This window comes from Sus scrofa, chromosome 18, assembly GCF_000003025.6.
Source record: "Sus scrofa isolate TJ Tabasco breed Duroc chromosome 18, Sscrofa11.1, whole genome shotgun sequence".
NCBI classification, from domain to species: domain Eukaryota; kingdom Metazoa; phylum Chordata; class Mammalia; order Artiodactyla; family Suidae; genus Sus; species Sus scrofa.
The window spans coordinates 55,407,598-55,429,410 of record NC_010460.4 but is presented as its reverse complement, the minus strand read 5'-3'; the positions used below and the strand labels follow the sequence as shown (position 1 = coordinate 55,429,410).

Genomic DNA, 21,813 nt, shown 5'->3' with positions numbered 1-21,813 from the left:
AAACACATTTTACCCCAAATCCTTTCAGGTGATTACAAATAAGTGGACCTTTTTTTTTTTTAAGCTGATTAGCAGAAAGTTTCTTTTTTTTTTCTTTTTTTCTTTTTTCCTTTTATGGCCACACTCACAGCATATGGAAGTGCCTGGGCTAGGGTTGAACCGGAGCCGCAGCTGCAGGCCTACAAAACAGCCCCAGCAACTCCAGATCTGAGCTGCGTCGGTGACCTATGCCACAGCTTGAGGCAACGCCAGATCCTTAACCTCCTGAGCGAGGCCAGGGGTCAAACCTGCATCCTCATGGACACTATGTTGGTTCTTACCTCTCTGAGCCACGATGGGAACTCCCAGAGGGTTTCTCTAACTAAGTCAACACCATCGTGTCTTTGCCGCCATTAAAATTAAGAAACGTTTTCCTTTTTAAAAAAAGCCACGATGGGACATTATCTACTCAAATTAATCTGAACCAAGACTCGAAGAAGCCTAACGGGTCGTCTGAATCATCCTGAGCGAGTGTAGCCAGACGGGTTTACTGTTACACGTGAAATAAGCACAAAATAACGGCTTCCCTAAAGTGACCAAACGGATGATTCGGAAATACCAGCGCTTCTGTATCTTCCTGGAAGAACCACCCAACAAACACGGCAGCAGGCTGGATCTAACCCACCCTCCCCCCAGCCCGTTCCCTCCATCGCCAGCTCCTCCTCCGCAGAACAGTGAGGCCAATTGGCCTCCTTGCAAGGAGTTTCTGGGGAGCCCTGGCAAGTTATTCGCCTCCTACATGTTAGTAGGAGGTAATAATTCACCTACATAAAAGATTTATTACAAAAACCTTGCATCCCCTCTCTGCTACCACTATGTCAACACGCTGAAGAGCGTCCGAGCAACCACCTCGTATTTCTTCTTCTCGAGGAGCCAGTCGATGTGGTCGTCTTGGTCACGTTCCTTGGCAACGACAACATCTCTTGGACTCACGATGTAGAAGAGCGACTCCCCTTCCGAGTGCTCTACAGGCGAGAGGAGAGGAGGACAGCCTGGGTGACTCCACCGGAGGAACCTTGGCAGTGGGGGGGGGTCAGGCCACCGAGCTGAGCGTTAACAGAAAACGCTCCTACCTTTGGCCCAAGTGCGCTTGGCTGTGTTTCAATGTAGGGGTGGGAGGCAGGGTAGAAAAGGATGGAATATATTCCAGGGCTTAACAAAATATTTACATGTAAGATTATTTGGAAAAAAAAAAGAAGGGAAGGAGGACCGAAGGGAGAGAGAAAAGGAAGAGGGAGGAAATTTCAAAAAATACGGTCGGCTTAAAAATTCTGTTTCGTCCGCTGACATTCTGCCCTCTGCTGAAAGAGAGTCTTCAAAATTTGCCGTGTCTCCTGCATATAATTCATCTACTGTGTATACCCTTTATTTACGGCCATTTACAGCGCTGCTCTATTTTCACAGAACAATTACACCCCACAGTTGGCCGTGATGGTTCCCTCCTCCTCAAGGTCAAGGCCATCTAAAGCATAAAGGACAGACGCCCGAGCCCTCAGGGCGTCATCCATCCCTTGGGCAGCTGCGATGCTGCTCGCAAGGCTTTCCTGCAGAAAATGACGACGCCTGCTCTGCAGGGTTTCTAAGTGTGCCGCAGAGTTTTGCTCTGAGCCAAACACTGACTGGACGCGTTCACTTGCAGTGTCCACCCAGAGTCCACGCTCCCATTTCTCAGCGGATCAAGGGCGTCATCTAAAAGCTCAAATGGATTTAGACGAGTTCCTCCTTTCTTTTGACCAAAATGTGAACTGAGAATATTCTCAAAACACGGCAGTTGTTTTTAAAGCAGGAAAGAATTTCTCAACAGCCAAAGCGGTTCTGATCAATGCATTTTTCAAGGCTATGACGCCCCTGCTATGACTCCGTGGCAGTGGTTCTCCCTTTATTTCTGAGTAGTCACTACCTAGTCACCCACCCGCTCAGCAAATATGCCGCGAAAGCCTAGTAGGTACCCGGCGCCCTTCCGAGTTCCGAGCACTGGTCACAGAAAGACGACTTCTCTGCAGCCCAGAGAACACCTTCTAGGGACACGGAGTTGGGAGTGATGTGGCAACCACAGCACCACACTGCCTGGCATCAGTGCGAGTCAGGCGCCACGGGAAACAGGAGAGAAGACCAAATACAAGAACCAAGGCCAGGAAGCCTCCCCTCCTTGGTCCTGACTCCATCTCTCCCCCTCCCTCCTGCTGTGGGAGCTCAGGTGAGTTCCGCAGCACCTCTGGGCCTTGATGCCTTCGTCTGCAACCTAAGAGGCCCGCCCAGGGAATTGCTAAGATCCTTTCAGCACCTCAACTGAAATTCCGAACTGCGTTACTTGAGCAGAGCAGCGAAACTATGAAAGCAATGAAACGAGTCGGATCCTTCATCTCTCACCTAAGTGATAATCTCTGCATTCATTTTCCTGGAAGCCCCTCACAGTCAGAGCATCAGAAGAAATCTCTTCGCAGGTCTCCGAGAGCGGCTGGATGATATCCAGTCTGGGCCTGGCGCAGTATTCGCTTTCCTGGGGCAAAGAGAGGGGAGAGGCTCGTTTGTTTCTCTTTTTGTCTTTTAGGGCCCCACCCGCATTATACGGAAGTTCCCAGGCTAGGAGTCCAATCGGAGCTGCAGCTGCCAGCCTACAGCCACAGCCATGCCAGATCTGAGCCACGTCTGTGACCTATCCCACGCTCACGGCCGCGCCAGCTCCTTAACCCACTGAGTGAGGCCAGGGATTGAACCTGCATCCTCATGGATACTAGTCAGGTTCTTAACCCACTGAGCCACAATGGGAACTCCAAAAGGCTCATTTAAATTGCCTTTCTCGGAGTTCCCATTGTGGCACAGTGGTTAACGAATCCAACTAGGAACCATGACGTTGTGGGTTCGATCCCTGACCTCGCTCAGTGGGTTAAGGATCTGGCATTGCCATGAGCTGTGGTGCGGGTCGAAGACGTGGCTCGGATCCTGCGTTGCTGTGGCTCTGGCATAGACTGGCAGCCACAGCTCCAATTCAACCCCTAGCCTGGGAACTTCCATATGCCACGGGAGTGGCTCAAGAAAACTCAAAAAAAAAAAAATTGCCTTTCTCTAGATACGAATTAATTCTAGTCAGCCATAATTAAGCACTTTGGGTTTGTAAGTTCAGCAGATGTAAGCCCTTCTGACCACCTGCCGTGGATGGCCCCACAGCAGTGGTTTACTTTGACCTCTTGTATGAGACACACAGGATGGACACCACTGGGCCAGGTCCATGGTCCACCGCTGCAGCCCCTTCATCTCCAAGGGCAGCCCCCGCATCCTTCGACCACGTGGTTAGGAAGAGCCGAAACCATCCCAGAACCTGCCCCCCGAGCCAGACCACGGCCACCTCTAGGAATTTCAGTGGCTACGCTGAAAAGCCAGAGACCAAGAGTTATGTCTATGGCCGTGCCTGCTGAGCTGATGGAAATGGTTTCGGCCTGCACCAGCCGGTGTGACGGACATGGGTCACAGGGGGACACCGCTCGCCTGACCGGGATTCCTGTGACTGAGAAGCAAATGTAGACAGCACATGAGGGCCACGACTACAGTTTTGGCCATGGCAGTTCTAGAGCCGGACAGAAGGGGTACAGATGCTTTGCTGAGGGCCTCTGACAGTTCTACTGACTGGCCAGGTGACTGTCAACAGATTATTCTCCTTGAGGCCTTAAATCACCTCTGGGGAAATACTGTTGTTCCCTGTCCTGCAGATGAAGGAAGTGAGAGGATGAAGACATTTACGGAGGCCGCGGCTGCCAAAGGGGGAGGAGGAGGGAGCAGGAGGGACTGGGAGCTTGGGGTCAGTAGATGCAAACGACTGCATTTGGACTGGATGAGCAACGAGGTCCTGCTGTGTAGCACGGGGGACTGTGTTTAGCCACTTGTGTTGGAACATGATGGAAAATAATGTGAAAAAAGAATGTGTGTGTGTATATATATATATATGCATATATATAAAAATGTACACACACACACACGTATGATTGGGTCACTCTGCTGTATAGCAGAAATTGATGGACCATTGAAAATAAACTATAATAAAAAAATTAAAAAATTCTTTTTACTAAGGCCAAAGTTACATGAATAAAGAGTGAGACAGTGATTTGTGGAAAAACTGGGACTATGGATTTGAAATCCAGTGTGTTTTACATAAAGCTCACATGCCCTCTGACCATTGAGCACAGAGGCATAAAACATAACACCTGACGACTTCGCAAGGCAACAAGACCTAAAGCTGCGTGGCACTGGTGCAGAGAACACGGATGAAAGGAACAGAATGAAACAAGTCTAGAACATTCCCCAACTCTCCAAGGTCCCTCAGTAAAACAGTAAGCCTCAAAGATTTTTTTTCATCCGTTCTGTTAGGTTAATTGAGAAGCAATTATGTTAGCTTTGCATCTCATATATTTAAAGCATTCCAAAAGTGAAAAGGCAACTAGGAAAGATCAATTAGTAGGGGAAAAAAACCCCAGTGGATATGCAGGATAATTCAGTGGTTTTGTGGAGAAATAAACAGTATCTGAATTTTAAAACAATAGCTACAAAAAGAAAAAAAACAAACTCAGACTTGAAAGTTTTAAAAATTAACTGCTGTGACAATGACAAAAAATATCAAAATTAAAATAGCAAAATAGAAAAAAAAAAATTGAACCAAAGAATGTTAAAAGAAAACCATCTTGCTAGGCCATATAAATAGCTCCTTTGTGTGTATGAGGACTCCATCAGCCAAATGCGATGGATGAGAAATGCATCCTCTCATTATTTTACAACCTTTGCTCCCTGGTCAAAGAGCCTTGCTTACATGTGAATTTCCAGGAGCCGGAACTTGGCCTTGCTGATCTTTGAGAGTCAATGCTAAGCACCATTCTTAACATACATGTGTTTAATTAATTAATTTACGAATTATTAGTTGCACCCCCCACACGTGGCATTTCCCAGCCAGGAATCAAACCCATGCCACAGCAGTGACCATGCTGGATCCTTAACCAGGAAAGAAAAACAAAACACAAATTGATAACAGCTTCATAATTAGGTTTCATCAGCCAGATGAAATAATTCACAACCACCAGAAGCGAGGCTAGGAGACCCCACAGCCATGTGGAGAGAGAATATGCAGAAGTGCTCCTAAAAACATGGCTATAACTGTGTCTGCCACTGCGTGAGGGGGCCGGCATGTGTATAACAGGTGCAACGAGGGAAAATATGCTGGGATAGTATTGTGACTCAGAGAAAAACCAATTCTGTTTACTGTTGCAGTTAAACTGGCTTTTTGTTATGAAAAAAAAAGAGGGGGCATGGCTGGCCCTAGGCTTGCTTCTTTATTCCTTCTGTTGTATTGGTTCGTCTGTGTGTAAGGATTTTAGGGCCCTCTGGGGCCTCTGGGGTGGGAGGAGAGGAGTGGTCACACGCACTGCACACACGCTTGTGCGTCCCTCCAAGACCCTCGCTTCGTCCTCTGGAAAAATCCCACTTTTGCATTTGCTCTCCGAGGCTGGCCTTTCTTGATTTTTCCTCCTTTCCAATGGTGTCTTTTATTAGCAAAGGTTTCCTTCCTTTCTTTTTTTGGGTCAATTGTTGATTAGGCTTTCTGTTTTCATTGTACTGCTTCTTTCCTTATGTCTTTCAATCACCTTCTCAGTCCTCCTCACACTCATCAAAAAGCACTGCATTTACTCCCTCAGGAGCCACTGCTTTTCTTTATTTTCCAAAAAATAAATAAAATAATAATAAATGGATGGCCTGCAACAGGGCTAGCAGCCAGCCCTATTGATTTCAGCGGGTTTGAGTGTTCACTTAAGTCTACAGCATCCCATTGCCTAGCAACACGGGCGCCCAGAGCTCCCGGTTACCATAGTGATGGCTTCCTGATGCAAGTGCTTGCTCGGAGAAATGCTGGAGAGCAGCTACCCCTTCCAAACCAGGGCTCCCAGGGTTCTTCTCCCCGCCGTTTGAAAAGGGGCAGGGAGAGAACAAGACAAGGAGACTCCACTCCTTGTAAAGGGCGAGACCATCAACTGCAGTTCTTTTACACACAGCATCCAAAAGAAAGTCCTCTGCAATGACTGCGCCTTGAAGCCACCCCTAGCCTCTTCCTGGCAGGGCCCCTAGACTCTGACAATACAGACAAACCGGGCACGGGACCCATCTAGTCTTCAAACAAAAACTCAGCACACAGGCCCCTCTGCTGGACCTCCTAACAGGCTTCATTTCAAAGTCATGTACAACGAGATTCTGATTCTCGGCTGCTTACCCTCAGCCATTCATCTCATACCATCATTCGCACTGATAAGTGAGACTTAGGAATGATCCAGCTACTTCAAAACAAGAATCAAGTTCCTCAGCATCACTGGGCCGCTGGGAAGTAAACAAAGACGTCCGGACCCCAGACATAATGGCCCGCCCTCTCTGTCATTCGCTGCGACCACAGGCACCCCTGCTGTTGCTGCAGGTCAACTTCCTTGCTGTCATCTCCGCTGATGCAGAGTGTCAGCTTGGCTGCTTTGCCTTCCAGCAAGAGGAATCCTTCATTCCTTTTGACTGAAATGTCAAGAGAGGTGGAAAAAAAGAAAGAAGAAGAAGAAAATAAAAGACTCCCCTTTGCTTGGCAAAAGGAACAAAGGCAACCATTGAATGGAGCTCCTGAAAGGTAAAGACGTCAGGTCTGCAGGGCGGTCTCTGTCGACCTTGTTTTATGGGTCAGAAGGTTCTGCTTAGACTGGAGCTGAGTCCTTTCAGGGGCAACGTGATCTGGGCAAAGGAGTACCGATGACCCACGCTTCCCATTGTACTGGGGGTGAAAACAAATTACCGTTTTTTCCGAAACCTCCTTGACGTAGGAAAGGACGACCAGCTGATCCCAGAGAGGCGCCAGCCCGCTGATGTAGAATTCAGTTTCAAACTGAGACACTGCAAACAGAAGGGATGCAAGGGTCACCACCAACAGCAGCAAAGAGCAGCTCGCAAAGGACGGGACACGTCGCCTCCGAACGCTGGATGGACTCACTTGGGAAATCCAGCACTAAAGAGGGCACAGATAAACACACCTTCTCGACAACGAGCAGTACCAGAAAAGGACAGCTGGGAACTTACACTTGAAAGTTTCTATGACGAACAAAAAGCGACCTTGACAAAAACGGCAGCATGAACGATGGTCAAGGGTGATACCCACGTAGCGAGTTTAAAAATGACTGTGAAACCTCATTGAAGACACTCTGACATCCAGGAAAACCCAGTGTAAACAATTATGAATAACAATAACTTAAAAAAGTTACATGTTAAATAATTTTAAAATATCAATGACAAAATAATTTTTAAAGAAACATACATTTTTGTCTTCTGCGTTATGGCGGTACGATGACCTCAAGGAGCACGCTGTTTGTAATTATGGAAAAACTGTGACTACTTTTCAACATCTAATAAACGTTTTCTCTAAAGACTTAACAGTTTTTATAGAAAGCGTGTAAATACAGATCCCACTATGATGAAACACCAGTTTCTTAAGTGAAATGAGCTCAGAGGAAATAAACTTCTCTTTCCTTCTTACAGCTAGTTATTCAAACTCAGCTATTGCATCAGTTAAGAAATACACAGATTTAATTACAATGGACCTCTAAGATCTTACAGAAGGCGCAACGGTACAAGCATTGCTACAGTATGATTTTAAGGACTAGCTGTTGTTGAACATTTATAATAAATGGCTCTTGTTTTAAGCAACTAAGTTTTGGGAGGGTTTGTTATATGCAGTAAAGCTGAGACAGCAGCGGTCCCAGAAAAGGCCTCTTCTAGGAACTACACGTACAGATTCATTCGGGAGTAAATGCTCATTTGGACCCACCACATTTTCTAAGAGTTTCTTTTTTCTTTTTTACAACGATTTTTATTTTTTCCATTATACCTGGTTTACAGTGTTCTGTCAATTTTCTACTGCACAGCAAGGGGACCCAGAGTCTGTTCTTCTCAGCACTTCGGTGGTACTGGCTTCAGGTTTCGTTAACTTTTATGCTAAAATGACCATCTTTTTCAAACCAGCGGAAGTCAGCATATTGCAAACGATACTGAATGTGGAGTCGGGAAATCTGGGTTTTACCTGCAATTGAACTCAACTTGGAAAATTCATGTGCATTTCTGTGGGTATAATTTTCCCATCTACAAAAGAAAGGAATTGGCCTAGAAATAAACCCTCTAACGCAGATGAAACGAGAGGGTCCCGAGTTTTTCTTCCCCCTCCATTCTCCTGGTAAATCACCTAGTGATACTTAGTGCCGGTCTGCAATGAGTGCTCCTTCAACAACTGTCTTGGAAATTTAATTTTCTCGCCAAAATGAAATTTTATTTTGCGGAAATACTAAACAGTTAATAACAAGAGGAAACTATGTTAAATGTTAAAAGGATGTTAAAAAGGATACTATTTCTTAAGCTCTGTCCTTGGTTGGACTGCGCAGGTGGTCAGGGTGCCCTGGACAGAGTTCGAGTGGTGCCAGCTCTGCCACGAACCCTTTTTCCTCCACCTCTGAGGATCTGAACGGAACACCCTTGTTTCACACATGAAGCACCTGCGTAGAGAACTACCTCCCCCACAACCACACGCGCAGAGCCGAGCACGTCCAGCAGGCACTGAAGGTTCTGGAGAGGCTCCCCCAGTGCTGGGTGTGAACATGGTGGGGGCAGGGGGTAGGGACAGGGAAAGGCTGGAATGCACCCTGTGGGGCGACACACGACCCAGCGGTCAAAGAGGTGATAGGTTCACGTCCTAGAAGATACACAGGCATGTAAACAGGAGCTTTGGATGCCAGCACTCCTGAGGTTGCCTAAACTCTGGTAGAGATGGCCTTGAGTTTGGTTTTACTAAATCGCTTTCTATCACTGAAATGTCACACACACAGTTCCCTCACCAGCAACCTGTGTGAAGAACGAGCCATCAGAGATGCCGCAGAGACTGCTCAGGGCACCCACACGGAGGCTTTGATGTGCTTGTCTGCCGTAGGCACCCAGGGCAGAGCATCTTCTACGGCTTGGTGGGTGAACGAGGTACCCTCCCCATCTGGATGCTAAAAGGGCTGCTTAGGCTCACACGCAGCGTCAGACAGACGCCCTCCTAAAGTTAACGGAATCCATGTCAAGGCCTTGGTTTACATGAATAAGCTCTAGGAATCAGAACCGAGAAGCTAGGAAATAATTTTACTCCATGGGAAATAATTCTTTCCTCCTCTACATCCAGATTTCTGTCCTCAAGGGACGGAATAATTCATACCACAGAAGACGTCCTGTCCTTCAGCCACGAACATGCAGAAAATCTAATGTGTAAACAAGGCAAGAGACGAAGAAGCACACACCCACCTCCTCAATTCCAGATACTATAACAATGCTTACTTGCTACGTACTAAATCCTACCAGACTTTACCAATTTAAAAGCAGTAACAATTTAGGTAAAAATGACAAGAAGTGACTCAATTACAAACCAACAACCGTTATTTATGAAGGTAAAATGGTATATAAAAGGGCATGGTTGAGATTTCCAGGGCTACAGTAAGCAAGTTTCAACATTCGGATAAAGCTGCAATTAAATGATTCTCTTCATTTTATTAAAGTGATTTAATATCAACAGAGATCTTCTTATGGAAAACAAAATTGCAATTACAGTCATACCCAGTATGGGTCACAAATCAAGAGCTCTAACAACGGCTGCTTTGAAGAGTCCACCCCTTAGAAATTCATCTCCGTCAATACTTGTTAGGAATGCTATCGGCTGGAAAAAAGACACCTTCCTAATGCGAGTTCCTAGTTTAGGGAAATGTCTACAGCTACTCTGGATTTTAAAAAAGGCATTTTGGAATGAACGGCGGGGTTCTGTTTTTTCATCACTAATTACGAATGCAGCGAAACAGGACTGTTTTAAGATCTATCATGACTCAGCATATCCTTTATATTAATGCTGAATCCATGCAGGGCTGACTGGAGGCAGTGGCGTCAGAATGAAGTATAAGGAACATTCTTAATGAATAGATTAATTATGAACAGATTTAGCAAAAGAAATGCTGACTGGTAATATTTACTCACCTGAAGAACATATATAAATTATGTACGAGTTTATTGACTGGCTGTATAAAATATCTTCAAATAGTTACTGCCTTTCTATTTCAAAATTCCAGTGGACCAAAATTTGTTTGTTTTCCCTGAAACTGTTTTTTCCCCACATAACAATTTTTAATACTTTCAATGAAAAAAATGTTCTAAAGGAAAGCCAGTTTGAATACAGGTGGTTTATAGGTCTCCTACCACAGAAGCTCAACCTTCCAACTACATCTGGAAAAGCGAGATTGTAAAGAAAATAAGGACAAATTCAGCTGGAGAGCACTAAAAGAAAACAGAATGCAAAAGCTGGAGGAGAGGCAAAAAAAGGAGAGAAACCTGCAGAGTTTCTAGAAGGAGTCACAAAAGACTGCAGCTGGCCAGATTTCAGTCAAGGAGACCCAGAAAGGGGCGCCTCGGGAATGCCCCGCAGGAATTGCTCTTCGGTCCCCTGGACGCCGATGCAGGTGAGCTGAGGTACACATCACAGCTGCAGCACAGCCTTCGTTCTGGCAGAGGTGGAAGGTCTGCTGTGCTCTGGTTTACTCCAGAGGATAAAGCACTCCTAGACATGCTAGAAGAAATAATTCAGGAAAAGGATTCTAAGCAGAATAAGAGAATAAGAGGAAGAAATATCAAAAGGACCATTCACATAAACATGCTATTCAGGCAGGTCCTATGGTCCCAGAATGAGGGCAATTCTGTACACAGCCCTGAGCCAGAAAGGCGGCTTGAGTTCTAGATCAGTGCTACCCAACAGGACACTGATGAAAGCTGAAAGCACGGCTTCTGCATGCAATTTAAGATTTTCTAGTAGCCATGTGAAAGAGTAAAAGGAGGTGAAACTTTAAAAGTATTTTATTTAATGTAACATAACCAAAACATGACCATCTCAACGTGTAACAGCATAAGAAGATATTAATGAGATCGTCTGCTTTTTTAATTTTCATCCTAAGTCTCGGAATCCCGCACACTGCACGTCCCCATGGCACCTGCCGCACGTCGAGCACTTGGTATCTCTGAGCGGCAGGTGGCTGCCATCAACAGTGCAGGTCCAGGGCCCCGCAAATTTGTTTTTAAAGTGGGAGGAATTTTACTCAAATACGTTCTGGTGATGCTCGCCGTGGTCATAATTTTCAGATACACACTGTATTACTTTAATTTGTAGTTTCTAGGAGGGGGTTTTATTTGCTTTTTGTTTGTTTTTGGTCACTCTCTCAGCGCACGGAGGTTCCTGGGCCAAAGGTCAAGCCTGAGCTGTAGCTGTGACCTACGCCACAGCTGCGTCAGTGAGGAACCCTTGGCCCACTGCGTCCTGCTGGGGGTTGAACACAAGCTGCTGCAGAGACAATGCTGGATCCTTAACCCACTGTGCCACAGTGGGAACTCCCTACGGTTTCTACTTTTGTCTCTCCGTAGTTTTAGGAAATTTTTCTTGAACTACTGTTTCTGGTATTTATTCCATTCTCTTGTTTTGTTTTGTTTTCTGGGACTCTAACCTGTAGGCTGAATCATCTTTGCCTACCTTTAATAGTTACCATTTAATCAAATCTTTTTTTCCCTTTATTTGTGCTTATAATTTTTTCCTCTTCTAGTTCTCCTATAGCTTCTATTATGTTTGTTTCTATTGTTCCTGCATTTCTTCCAGTGTAGTTTTCATTTCTGAAATAATCTCTTACCTTGTTTATAAATATTTCTTGAGTTCTGTCATTTTGAGATTTCAAGACTCTGATTCTTACTGTTCTTTCACGCCGTCCAGCGCGCCCTCAGAACGCCTGGGAGGTGTTGTGAGGCGGTACAGTTGTGACCTCTTTTGTGGGCGTTTCTTTCTGGTGTGCTTTCATTGCCAAGGAGGTTAATTCTGCTCCGTGTTCGTTTTTCCTTAAACCTTAGTGTGGAATCCAAGCTTGGTACTTTTCCATGCTTGCTTCTGTGTGTGTGTGTGTGGGGGGAGTCCCTGATGCCTCAGGAGGAGGCAGGAGCTGGGATCCGTCCTCTGACCTCACGGAAGCCCTCATCCGCAGTCCTCATCCCGCGTTAAAGCGCCGGCCCCGCGCTTTCTGGGACTTCATCTGGACTCTGCCTCTCGTTCTGCTTTCCTCTTGCCCATCCGCTCAGGGTTTATTCTCCGTGGGCTCGGCGCTTGCAAGAAGGGCTGGCCACTCACCTGTGAGGGTCCACAGGGGCTGCTGGGCTGTCCGAGCCCCTCACCCTAACGCAGCCCTGCACCCGCCCCTCGAGGGCAGCCATGGTCTCTTCCAGAAAACACCCTCCGGCTGTTGTGGGGTTCTGGCCTCGAGTGCCTGAGAAGCCCCTTGCCTCCTCTGTTTTCTCTCAGACACTGGAACCACAGTGGGTGCTGGACTACTGGTGTGTTCTGCCATCTACGTGTATCTGGGGGTCCCCAGGGCTACGATGGAAAAGTGCTGTTGGGTTTTTGGTTGCGTGACCCGTACACTGTGGTTGAAATGCAAACTGTGCAGTCACTACGGAAAACTTCAGAAAGTTTCAGAAAGAACTGCCATATGACCCAGCCATTCCCTTTTGGGTGTGCATCCCAAAGAAGTGAAAGTAGGATCTTCGAGAGACACCAGCACACCCGTGTTCACTACAGCATCACCTACAACAGCCAAGATACACAAACAACCTAAACGGCATCACCAGAGCAACAGGTAAAGCACGCACGGTGCATATACATAAAAGGAAATATTACGCGGCCTCAAAGGAAGAAAATGCCGCACCATATGCGGCAAATACAGATGAACCTTGAGGAAGGCAAGCGAAAGAAGCCAGCTGCTGAAAGACAAACACCACATGGCCACTGACACAAGGCGCTTAAAACAGCCAAATTCATAGGATCAAGGTTTAAAGGGGAGGGGGAACTGGGGCGCTGCGAATCAATAGGCATTAAGTTGCCCTTAAGCGAGATGAATGAAGCAGGAGACCTGCCGGCCAACATTTACACCTGTGGCCGCTAACAATGTCTCGTGTCCTTTAAAATCTGGTAAGAGGGTAGATCTCATGTGAAGAGTTCTTACCACAATGAGATAATCTTTTAAAATAAATAAACAAACAGTAAGTCCTGAGACCTACCCCCCCAACCTCTCTGATGCGACGACTAACTTAGGTCAGACACCAAGAACACGCACACAGAGCGCTTCTGTTTCAAAGGGTCACGTCACTGTTTGGATTTGATTCCCTTTTCTCAGAAATCTTTTTTTTTTTTTTTTTTTTTTTAAGGGCTAAAGGCGGGGCACATGGAAGTTCCCAGGTTAGGGGGCAAATCGGAGCAATAGCTGCCTACACCACCGCCACGGCAACGTGGGATCCGAGCTGCATCTGCGACCTACACCACAGCTCGCGGCAGCGCCGGATCCTTAACCCACTGAGCGAGGCCAGGAATCAAACCTGTGACCTCACGGATGCTAGTCAGATTCATTTCCGCTGAGCCATGACGAGAACGCCCTCCTTAGAAATAATTTTGATGGCCATTCAAGGCAACTAGCTTCTAGAGATTCCCTAAGAATTTGGAGGGAAACACTGAAGCGCTGCCAATCCCAGGATACAAGAGGGGAAAGAGAATTCCTACTTTTCCAAATGAGACACTTCACTGAATGCAAATAAAACCAGCATACTGCCTTTCCATTTCATCTTTAAAGACCAGGTGAGCAGACATTATCACTGGCATAGTTAAAGGGTCTTCAGAGAATTTCTACCCCATGGTTTTTATCTGAGAGCCCAGCTTCTTTTCTTCTCATCAGCGCCTCTGGCTGCAAAGGAGGGCCTGGGGTTGGGCGGAGGGCGGGCATGGACGAACAGACGGCACAGCGGTTGGGAGCAACAGCTCTGAAACCCTAGGCTTATCACACGCTGCCTTCTTTGCGTCTGAGTGGGCTACTCGAACCCTCCGAACCTCAGCTTCTCCGCCTGTGAAATGGGCTAACAGCCCCACGCGCTGGGGTCACTGTGAGGAACAAATGAAACTGTCAGTAACGTGTTCAGCACGTGCCTTGGTGTGGCTGTTATAAAACGGACACAACATACGTACTACTTCAAGTGCTTCGGGTTTCTTACTGCTACTTACTCTGGAGAACATTTATCAACTCCATGTCCAACACACACTCGAGTCTCCAGCACAGAGCGGGGAAGAGGAGGAGGAAGGGCGAGAGGAGCAGACGTGTAACAGAACAAACAAAAGCAGACAGAGCTAGATCCTTAAGCCCCAACACCCTGAACGGCAGCAGAGCCGTCCCGGCTCCTGTTGAGACTCAGACACGGAGAAGAATCGCGTCACTCACATGCACAGGAGAACAGTCCCACTGCTGGAACCTGTGTGTCTGGGTCAGAAGGGTGACAGGTGGTGGAGAGAGACACTTAGATCTAGGAAAGGCATTAATCTCCAGCTCTGCTCCACCATAGGCACCAGGCCTTCCATTTCCAAGTCACCGCTTCCCCAATCAGTCAAGAGCTGAAAACGCAAGAACGCGCGCAACAGAGCAAGGCAGAGAGCCGCTTGACTCAGGTGAAGAAGACGCCCCTGTTGCCTCCTCCCGCTCTTTCTTCCGGCTTCTCTGTCGCTTCACGCAGATTCCCATGTGGCTCTCCTCGTGATTATTACTGGCTGGGAAACAAACTTTCACCTGAGCTCAAGGCCAGGAAGTCAATCATTAATTCCTCGCATGTAAGTTACATCTAGCCCAGGCAGGCAGGAGACGCCCCCAGAAGGACACACACATATTGGCTTCATTTCCCAAACACAGCATCAGCTCCCAAATGCCATCCCATTAAGACCGTGGATGACTTTGGTAAAAAGTGCCAGAGAGTCCTCTGACAACCAGAGACCCAACTTCAGTTGAAATAAGTACAGCGGGAATGGGCCACAGCCTACTTTGCACACTGTCACTGGAAGAAGAAATGACACCCCCGCGTCTTAGGTAACCTTATGTTTTCACGGATTGGAGACTGGCCAGTGAGCTTCATCTTTATTATCATTATTAGTGTTCACTTGTAAGAATAAAGTACTATCCGCTTGAGAGGAATACCTGTGTGTTGTTTCTGAGATTCTGACTCAGGAGGAAGAGTGATAAACCTGCGGCTCCTAAGAGGTGTGCGGCCACGGATATCCCCTGCATCTCAATGCCATTTTTCACCTCATTTCCTAAGGAAGGCTGGCTCATACTGTTCAGGGCTAGAGCGGATTGTAATGCAGCCCTCCTAATATTTCTCTTTTCCTTTATCCTAGTCAAGGACTCTTATCTAAGCCACTTTGCCTCCTGCTGGGGAAATGGTTTATATCCTTAAAGGTTTGCTCTCAAGAGGGGAAAAAAACGGTACTTAACCACTAACCATAGTAGTAAAACGTCCAGGAGGTGACACTGTGAGTCCCACACACGGTCTACTTCACGTAAATTGAAGCACAGATGCGCCTCACGTTGATACCGGGATCCCAGGGCTCTAGGGCCACCGGGCGGCTGTCAGCAGCCCTGGGGCCGGGCCCGAGGTCCAGCGCCTTGATAACGTGCTATGCGCCTCGAGTCAGCCAGCGCCACTGCAAGCCACCTACGGTGACACTCCTTCCCCCGCTGACGTCTGAGGCTCACGGCCCCCTGGGAGGGTAGAGGTCTCATCACCTCCATTTCACACGGGGGCGGAGGTCAAGCGACCTGACCAGACAGACAGGAATCTGGCAAAAGGCCTGGTCCCCTTGAGAGTGAAATCTGAAGGTTCCGCAGAGTTAGATTCTAGGCATTTTAATGCCAAGGCAGGATGACCCTGGAGCTTAGTTGCCTTCCTGAGCCTCCGTTTTCTTCAGCTGCAGAGCAGGGGACATGCCACCTGCCCTTCAAAGGGCCGCTGTGACAGGGACGTGAATGGCAGCAGGTAACGCACACAGGCAATGCCCCCCCACACCTAGGAAGCGAGCAGTAAATGCTGACCAAGGAGAGATGATGGCGGCTGCATTTTTATGTTTTCCTGGCAATTTTTACATCCTAAAATTCCCAGAGTTCTTGGTGGTGGTGGTGGTTGTTTTTTAAACTTGTCTGCATATAAATATTCTAATACTTATCTCTCAGGATACTATGCATTGAGATGCTCAGGTTTTTGTTTTTGTTTGTTTTTTCCTGGCAGGCAGGGAAGGGGCAGAAAAGAAGAGGGAAATACTGAAAAAAAGTTATCTTTATCTTCCAGTTCTCAGTCTTTTCATTTTGTTCCTCAGTTTTTCTCAGGACCACTATATTCTGCATATACCTGTTTTGTTCATATGCTGAGAAATCTGAACTATGAATTTATGTATTTATTTATCCTTCTAAGGCAATGCCTCCCCCGGAAAAAACTACCAAAACCCTACCACCAACTTCTGACTTCAAGCACAAAATATCCCAGGTTTAAATGCTGTCACCGTATTAGCCAGGTCGGCACATCTTTCTGTTTCTAGAAATATAATCGGGGCAAATGATTTATCTCAGCTTTGCCCTGTTTTAACAAGCCACCAAATGTATACTCCGCATCCACCATGGAAATGGGTAAATCAACTTTTCAGTTGACTCATAATAGGGCAAACTTTTTTTTGGCCACAAAACTGTCTCCTATTGCTCAGTTCTAGATAACACAAAAAGAGCTTTTACCCTCTGTTTAATGGACAAAAGTCAGTCAATTTTGGTCCTTTTTGTCTGAATAATTTTGGCATTAGGTCATGAACCAAGTTCGAGACTGGCATGTCATCCTTGGCATTCTTTTCCTGAATAGCTGTTTCCCACAGTCACCGAGTCATTCAACACAATAGATATTATTTAACACCGACTATGTGCCAGGTATCAGGTCACATGCCTGAGATACAAACACTGAGCAAAAACAGACCCAGTGTGGCCCTCAAGGAGGCTTCAGTCCAGAAGAGACAGAAACGCGCTGAGGAGCCACCTGATCACCACACATGATCCAGGGCTGGACAGAGGAACCTTCCCCATGCCTGGCACGGATCTGACCTGCTTAGGAAGGGCCAGTGGGTTTTCCCAAGAAAGCAACACCTGAGCTGAAGTCTGATCAAAGATGACAAGGGGTCAGTGAAGGGAAAAGGGGCAAGAAGAGCATTCTAGAGAGAAGTGAAGCAGCAGCCTGGATGGGCAGAAGCAGCCCCGTGTGGCTGGAGCAGAGGCCGAGAGGAGAGGCTGGGAAGGCAGGCGAGGGGCCAACGCAGGTCCCTGTGGTCGTGCTGAGAAGTCTCACCTCCACCCTGAGCACCAGGGCAGGGACGGAAGGTGGTGACACCATCTGACGTGTGCTCTGACTGCAGCGGGGCCCAGGTCCAGGAAGGCGCAGTGGGAAGAGGGACACCAGGTAGGAGGCCGCTGCAGGACCCAGGTGAGACCGCGGCAGCGCGGACCAGACTGCCGACGGGGCCAGGGGTGATGGCGGTATTACGAGCCGGGCAGGCATGACTCGTAGAATTTTCATGAACAACCTGTGGGACAGGTATTCTCTTCTGCATTTTTTGTTGTTTGTTTTTGCTTTTTAGGGCTGCACCTGCAGTACATGGAGGTTCCCAGGCTAGGGATTGAATCGGAGTTGTAGCTGCTGGCCTACACCACAGCCACAGCAACACGGATCCAAGCTGCGTCTGCGACCTACACACAGCCCAGGGCAACACTGGATCCTTAACCCACGGGTGGGGCCAGGGATTGAACCCACCTCCTCACGGATGCTAGTCAGGTTCGTCACCGCTGAGCCACAACGGGAACTCTTTCTCTTTCCTGCCTTTTACAGATGAGAATTCTGAGGCACGTGGGACCTGTCCAGAGTCCAGGCGCTAAGTGACAGAACCAGGACCCCACCCATGGTTGTGCAACTTCAGAGCCCACGACAACATCATTGGGTAAGAACAGAGCTGGGAAAAAAAGGGTCTCTCCCGCCAAGTTTCATAACTTAACAAAAGCTTCCTGCTCCATGTCACCGAGGGGCAGGTGGCGAGCCCTGCAGAACAGGGCGTCAGGCCTGTCCTTCCCGACACGGTTCCCTTGGGGAGGTCACACCACAGAGGCCGTACCTATTTCAACGTATCGACTCGGTAGGTCCCGCATCTCGCCGGCGTGCCGCTCCTTCACCGAGCATATCTGAGAAGAGAAACCCGCAGGTTACTTTCTTCATCGGCTGCAACACGCGTCATCCCATTTCAATCACACCCGACACGTCGGCTAATCGAGCCTCGCAGCCCTGCAGCTGGCGAGCGAACAGTCGGCCCTGTGACTCAAGGGACAGAAGTGAACCTCCGCGACTTAGACTCTCCAACATCACTGCTCCGTAAAGTCTCCTTGGAGGGCCAAGGAAGGAAGGGAACTGTAATTCGGTTTTCACGTGTTTCCAACGACCTGCTCTCTGCAACTGGACTCGGCCCACCTCTACCACCGTCCAAACGAAGCTCCGGCAGAAGCAGTGGCCAAAACCGCCCAACGGCCAATCTGGCAACGTGCACAGCAGGGCTCCCCATGTTTCCGATGACACAGCAGTAAAGGTATTTCACTGCTGCGCATGCATGACACTTCCGCAAAAAAAGTGTCACATGCTCTCCCGGGCACGTTAAAATCAACCGATTATAAAATTTAAATCAGCGCTGGCGAAGTCCAGTCCAGCCACTTGTCTGTTTTTTTTATGGCCTGTAAGCTAAAAATAGTTTTTACATTTTTGAAGGCTTGAAAAAATGAAAAGGAGGGAGGGAGAAAGGGAAGGAAAAAGAAAAAAAGAAAAATCCTCAGCAGAAACAGTATATAGTGTGCAAGGTTTAACACATTTACCACCAGCCCTTTACAGAAAAAGCTTATCAGCCCCTATTTTAAACTGTATGTATACAGTTTGGATACAGGTCCCCCCACCCCAGTTTTTTTCTTTTAATTGAAGTATAGTTGATTTACAGTGCTTTGTTAGTTGCAGGTATACAGCAACATGATTTTAGTTCTAAAATACACATATATATACATAGGAGTTCCCGTTGTGGCGCAGTGGTTAATGAATCCGACTAGGAACCATGAGGTTGCGGGTTCGATCCCTGGCCTTGCTCAGTGGGTTAAGGATGTGGCGTGGCCGTGAGCTGTGGTGTAGGTCACAGACCAGCTCAGATCTGGTGTTGCTATGGCTGTGGCGTAGGCTGGTGGCTACAGCTCCGATTAGACGCCTAGCCTGGGAACCTCCACATGCCACGGGTGTGGCCCTAAAAAGACAAAAAAAAAAATATATATATATATATATATATATATATGTGTGTGTGTGTGTGTGTGTGTGTGTATTTTCAGATTATTCTCCCTTCTTTGTAATAATCTTACAGGTTATTACAAGATACTGAGTACAGTTTCCTGTGCTAAACAGGAGGTCTTTGGTGGCATCTATTTTATACACAGCCGTGTGGACAGGCTCAGCCCAAACTCCTCATCTGTCCTTCCACCTGCTTTCCCCTTCAGTCACCGTGCCTTTGTTTTCTGTCTGTGGGTCTATTTCTGTTTTGTACATAAAGTCATTTATCATTTTTTAAAGATTCCACAGATAAGCGATATCATACGAGATTCGTCTTCTCTGTCTGACTGACTTCGTTCAGTGGATAATCTCTAGGTCCCTCCACGTTGCTGCCAGCGGCATTATTTCATTCCTTTGGATAGACATTTTATATATTTACTTTTAAATATACCTCACTTATACACACACAACACAACAACAGCGGGTGTTTTGGTTTTAGGGTGAGGACCATGGATATTTTACATTTTCTTTCTTTTTTTTTTTTTTTTTTTTTTTTTGTCTTTGGTCCTTTTAGAGCCCCTCCCACAGCACATGGAGGATCCCAGGCTGGGGGGCTAATCGGAGCTGCAGCTGCCGGCCTCCACCACAGCCAGAGCAGCACAGGATCTGAGCCACGTCTGCGACCTACACCACAGCCACAGCCACACTGGATCCTTAACCCACCGAGCGAGGCCAGGGATTGAGCCCGCAACCTCATGGTTCCTTGTCGGATTCGTTTCCGCTGCGCCACGACAGGTACTCCGATATTTTGTACTTTCTTTGCTTCATTTTCTAAAGTAAGCACGTTCTATTTCATTATAAGAAACGAGAAAAAATGCACATTAAGTCCAACCATCCAGGTTAAGACTGAGCCTCAAGGTAAGCGATGACCCCTCTCCAACTTTCAAGAGGGGCCAGGTTTTTCCTTCTTTTAGACACAGCATGTATTGTGCTACTTTACAGCTGTAACCCTAAGTATAGCCACAATGGGAAAATTTCTAAAATACAGAAAACTCACAGGGAAGGAATGAATTACTACCTGCTGTTCCAGGAGGACGTGAACCACTATTAGCAATCCACATTTTTGTGGAAGCTGCTTTTATTAACCCAACATTTACTACAAATAATTTAATGTATTTAGGTATTCCTCCACAATTCTTTAATATCTTTACAGTATTTCATCACAGGCATGTCATGTAATTTGTTTACTCAACACTGCTTTTTTTTCTTTGTGGCCACACCCATGGCACATGGACGCTCCCAGGCCAGGGGTCGAAGCGGAGCCTCAGCAGCACCCTGAGCCGCTGCAGAGACAATGGTAGATCCTCAACCCGCTGCACCACAGCGGGTCCTCCTACTTATTCCTGTTTTAGACATGAATTATTTGCCTTTCTCTCTCCCTCTGATGCAAGCACCAGGGCAATCAACATACCTGTATATAAAACTTTTGGACTTTTGTTTCCTTAGCATAAATCCCCAGAAGTAGAACTGACAGATCAATGCACATTTTGCAAGGTTTGGTTTTGTTTGTTTAATATTCAGATCCACATCGCTGTCTAGGAATGCGATGACTACAAGGCAGCAGAGTCATCCACAGGACCCCGGAACACGGACATCTGAGGATGCTCAGGTCCCTTATGTAAGACGGCACAGTGTTTGCACGTACCCTACACACGTACACAATGACTCGTGTCTGGATTACTTATGATACCTAATACAATGGGGATGCTATCAGTAGTTACTGGTGTCCAGCAAATTAGAGCTTTGCTGTTGGAAACTTTCCGGACAGTGCCCCAACTATTTTCAATCCGAGGTTGGCTGAATCCACCGCTGCAGACCCACGGACACAAGGGGTCTTGATGTTCTTTCTCTGACACTGAACTTGACCCCAGTGCTGTGGAGGCACAACCACCGACTGAGAAGAGACTGCTCTTTTCCTCCTTGACTGCTTTCTGTCGGCTGTTTCCTGTCCATCTCAGACAATTTCCTGTTCCCTTCCCCAGTTTTCCTCCTCTTTCAATAGACTTTTGATAAGTTACCTACTCTTCAATCCACACTCAGGAGGGAAACTACTCAACTGTCCAACAGGCACAGTCCACACGCCAAAGGGACAACCGCTTTAATGCGCCGACAAAAGTGTATGAGGAGCAGGCTTTCAAATGGTTTTAAATACCTGTGTGTATATGCGTGTATGTGTGTGTCTATGCATATGTGTACATGTGTGTATGTGCCTACATGCATGTGTATATGTGTGTAGGTAGATATATACATGTGCACATATATCTATATGTGCCGTGTGTACATATATGCATACACATGTGCATACGTGTGCACACCTGTGCATGTATGTAGCTATATGTGCATGTGTGTGCGTACACATATACACAAAATAGCGATATCGACTGGTTTTTCTGAGTAACCACTGGGCAACAGTCCTGAGTTATGGGCTTT

General features: G+C 47.1%; 1 protein-coding gene across 2 annotated transcripts in view; it reads right to left on the bottom strand.

The window, feature by feature from the left end:
- The window catches only part of VPS41 (VPS41, HOPS complex subunit), a 172,974-nt gene that overhangs the window by 37,218 nt on the left and 113,943 nt on the right, over positions 1–21,813 (bottom strand). For both annotated transcript variants that reach the window (XM_003134906.6, XM_021079091.1), the window contains 4 exons: positions 18,146–18,212; positions 6,845–6,942; positions 2,410–2,539; positions 889–1,004 (listed from right to left, as the gene is read on the bottom strand). In XM_003134906.6, coding sequence (XP_003134954.3) covers positions 889–1,004; positions 2,410–2,539; positions 6,845–6,942; positions 18,146–18,212 — 411 coding nt within the window. The remainder of the gene's footprint in view (positions 1–888; positions 1,005–2,409; positions 2,540–6,844; positions 6,943–18,145; positions 18,213–21,813) is intronic.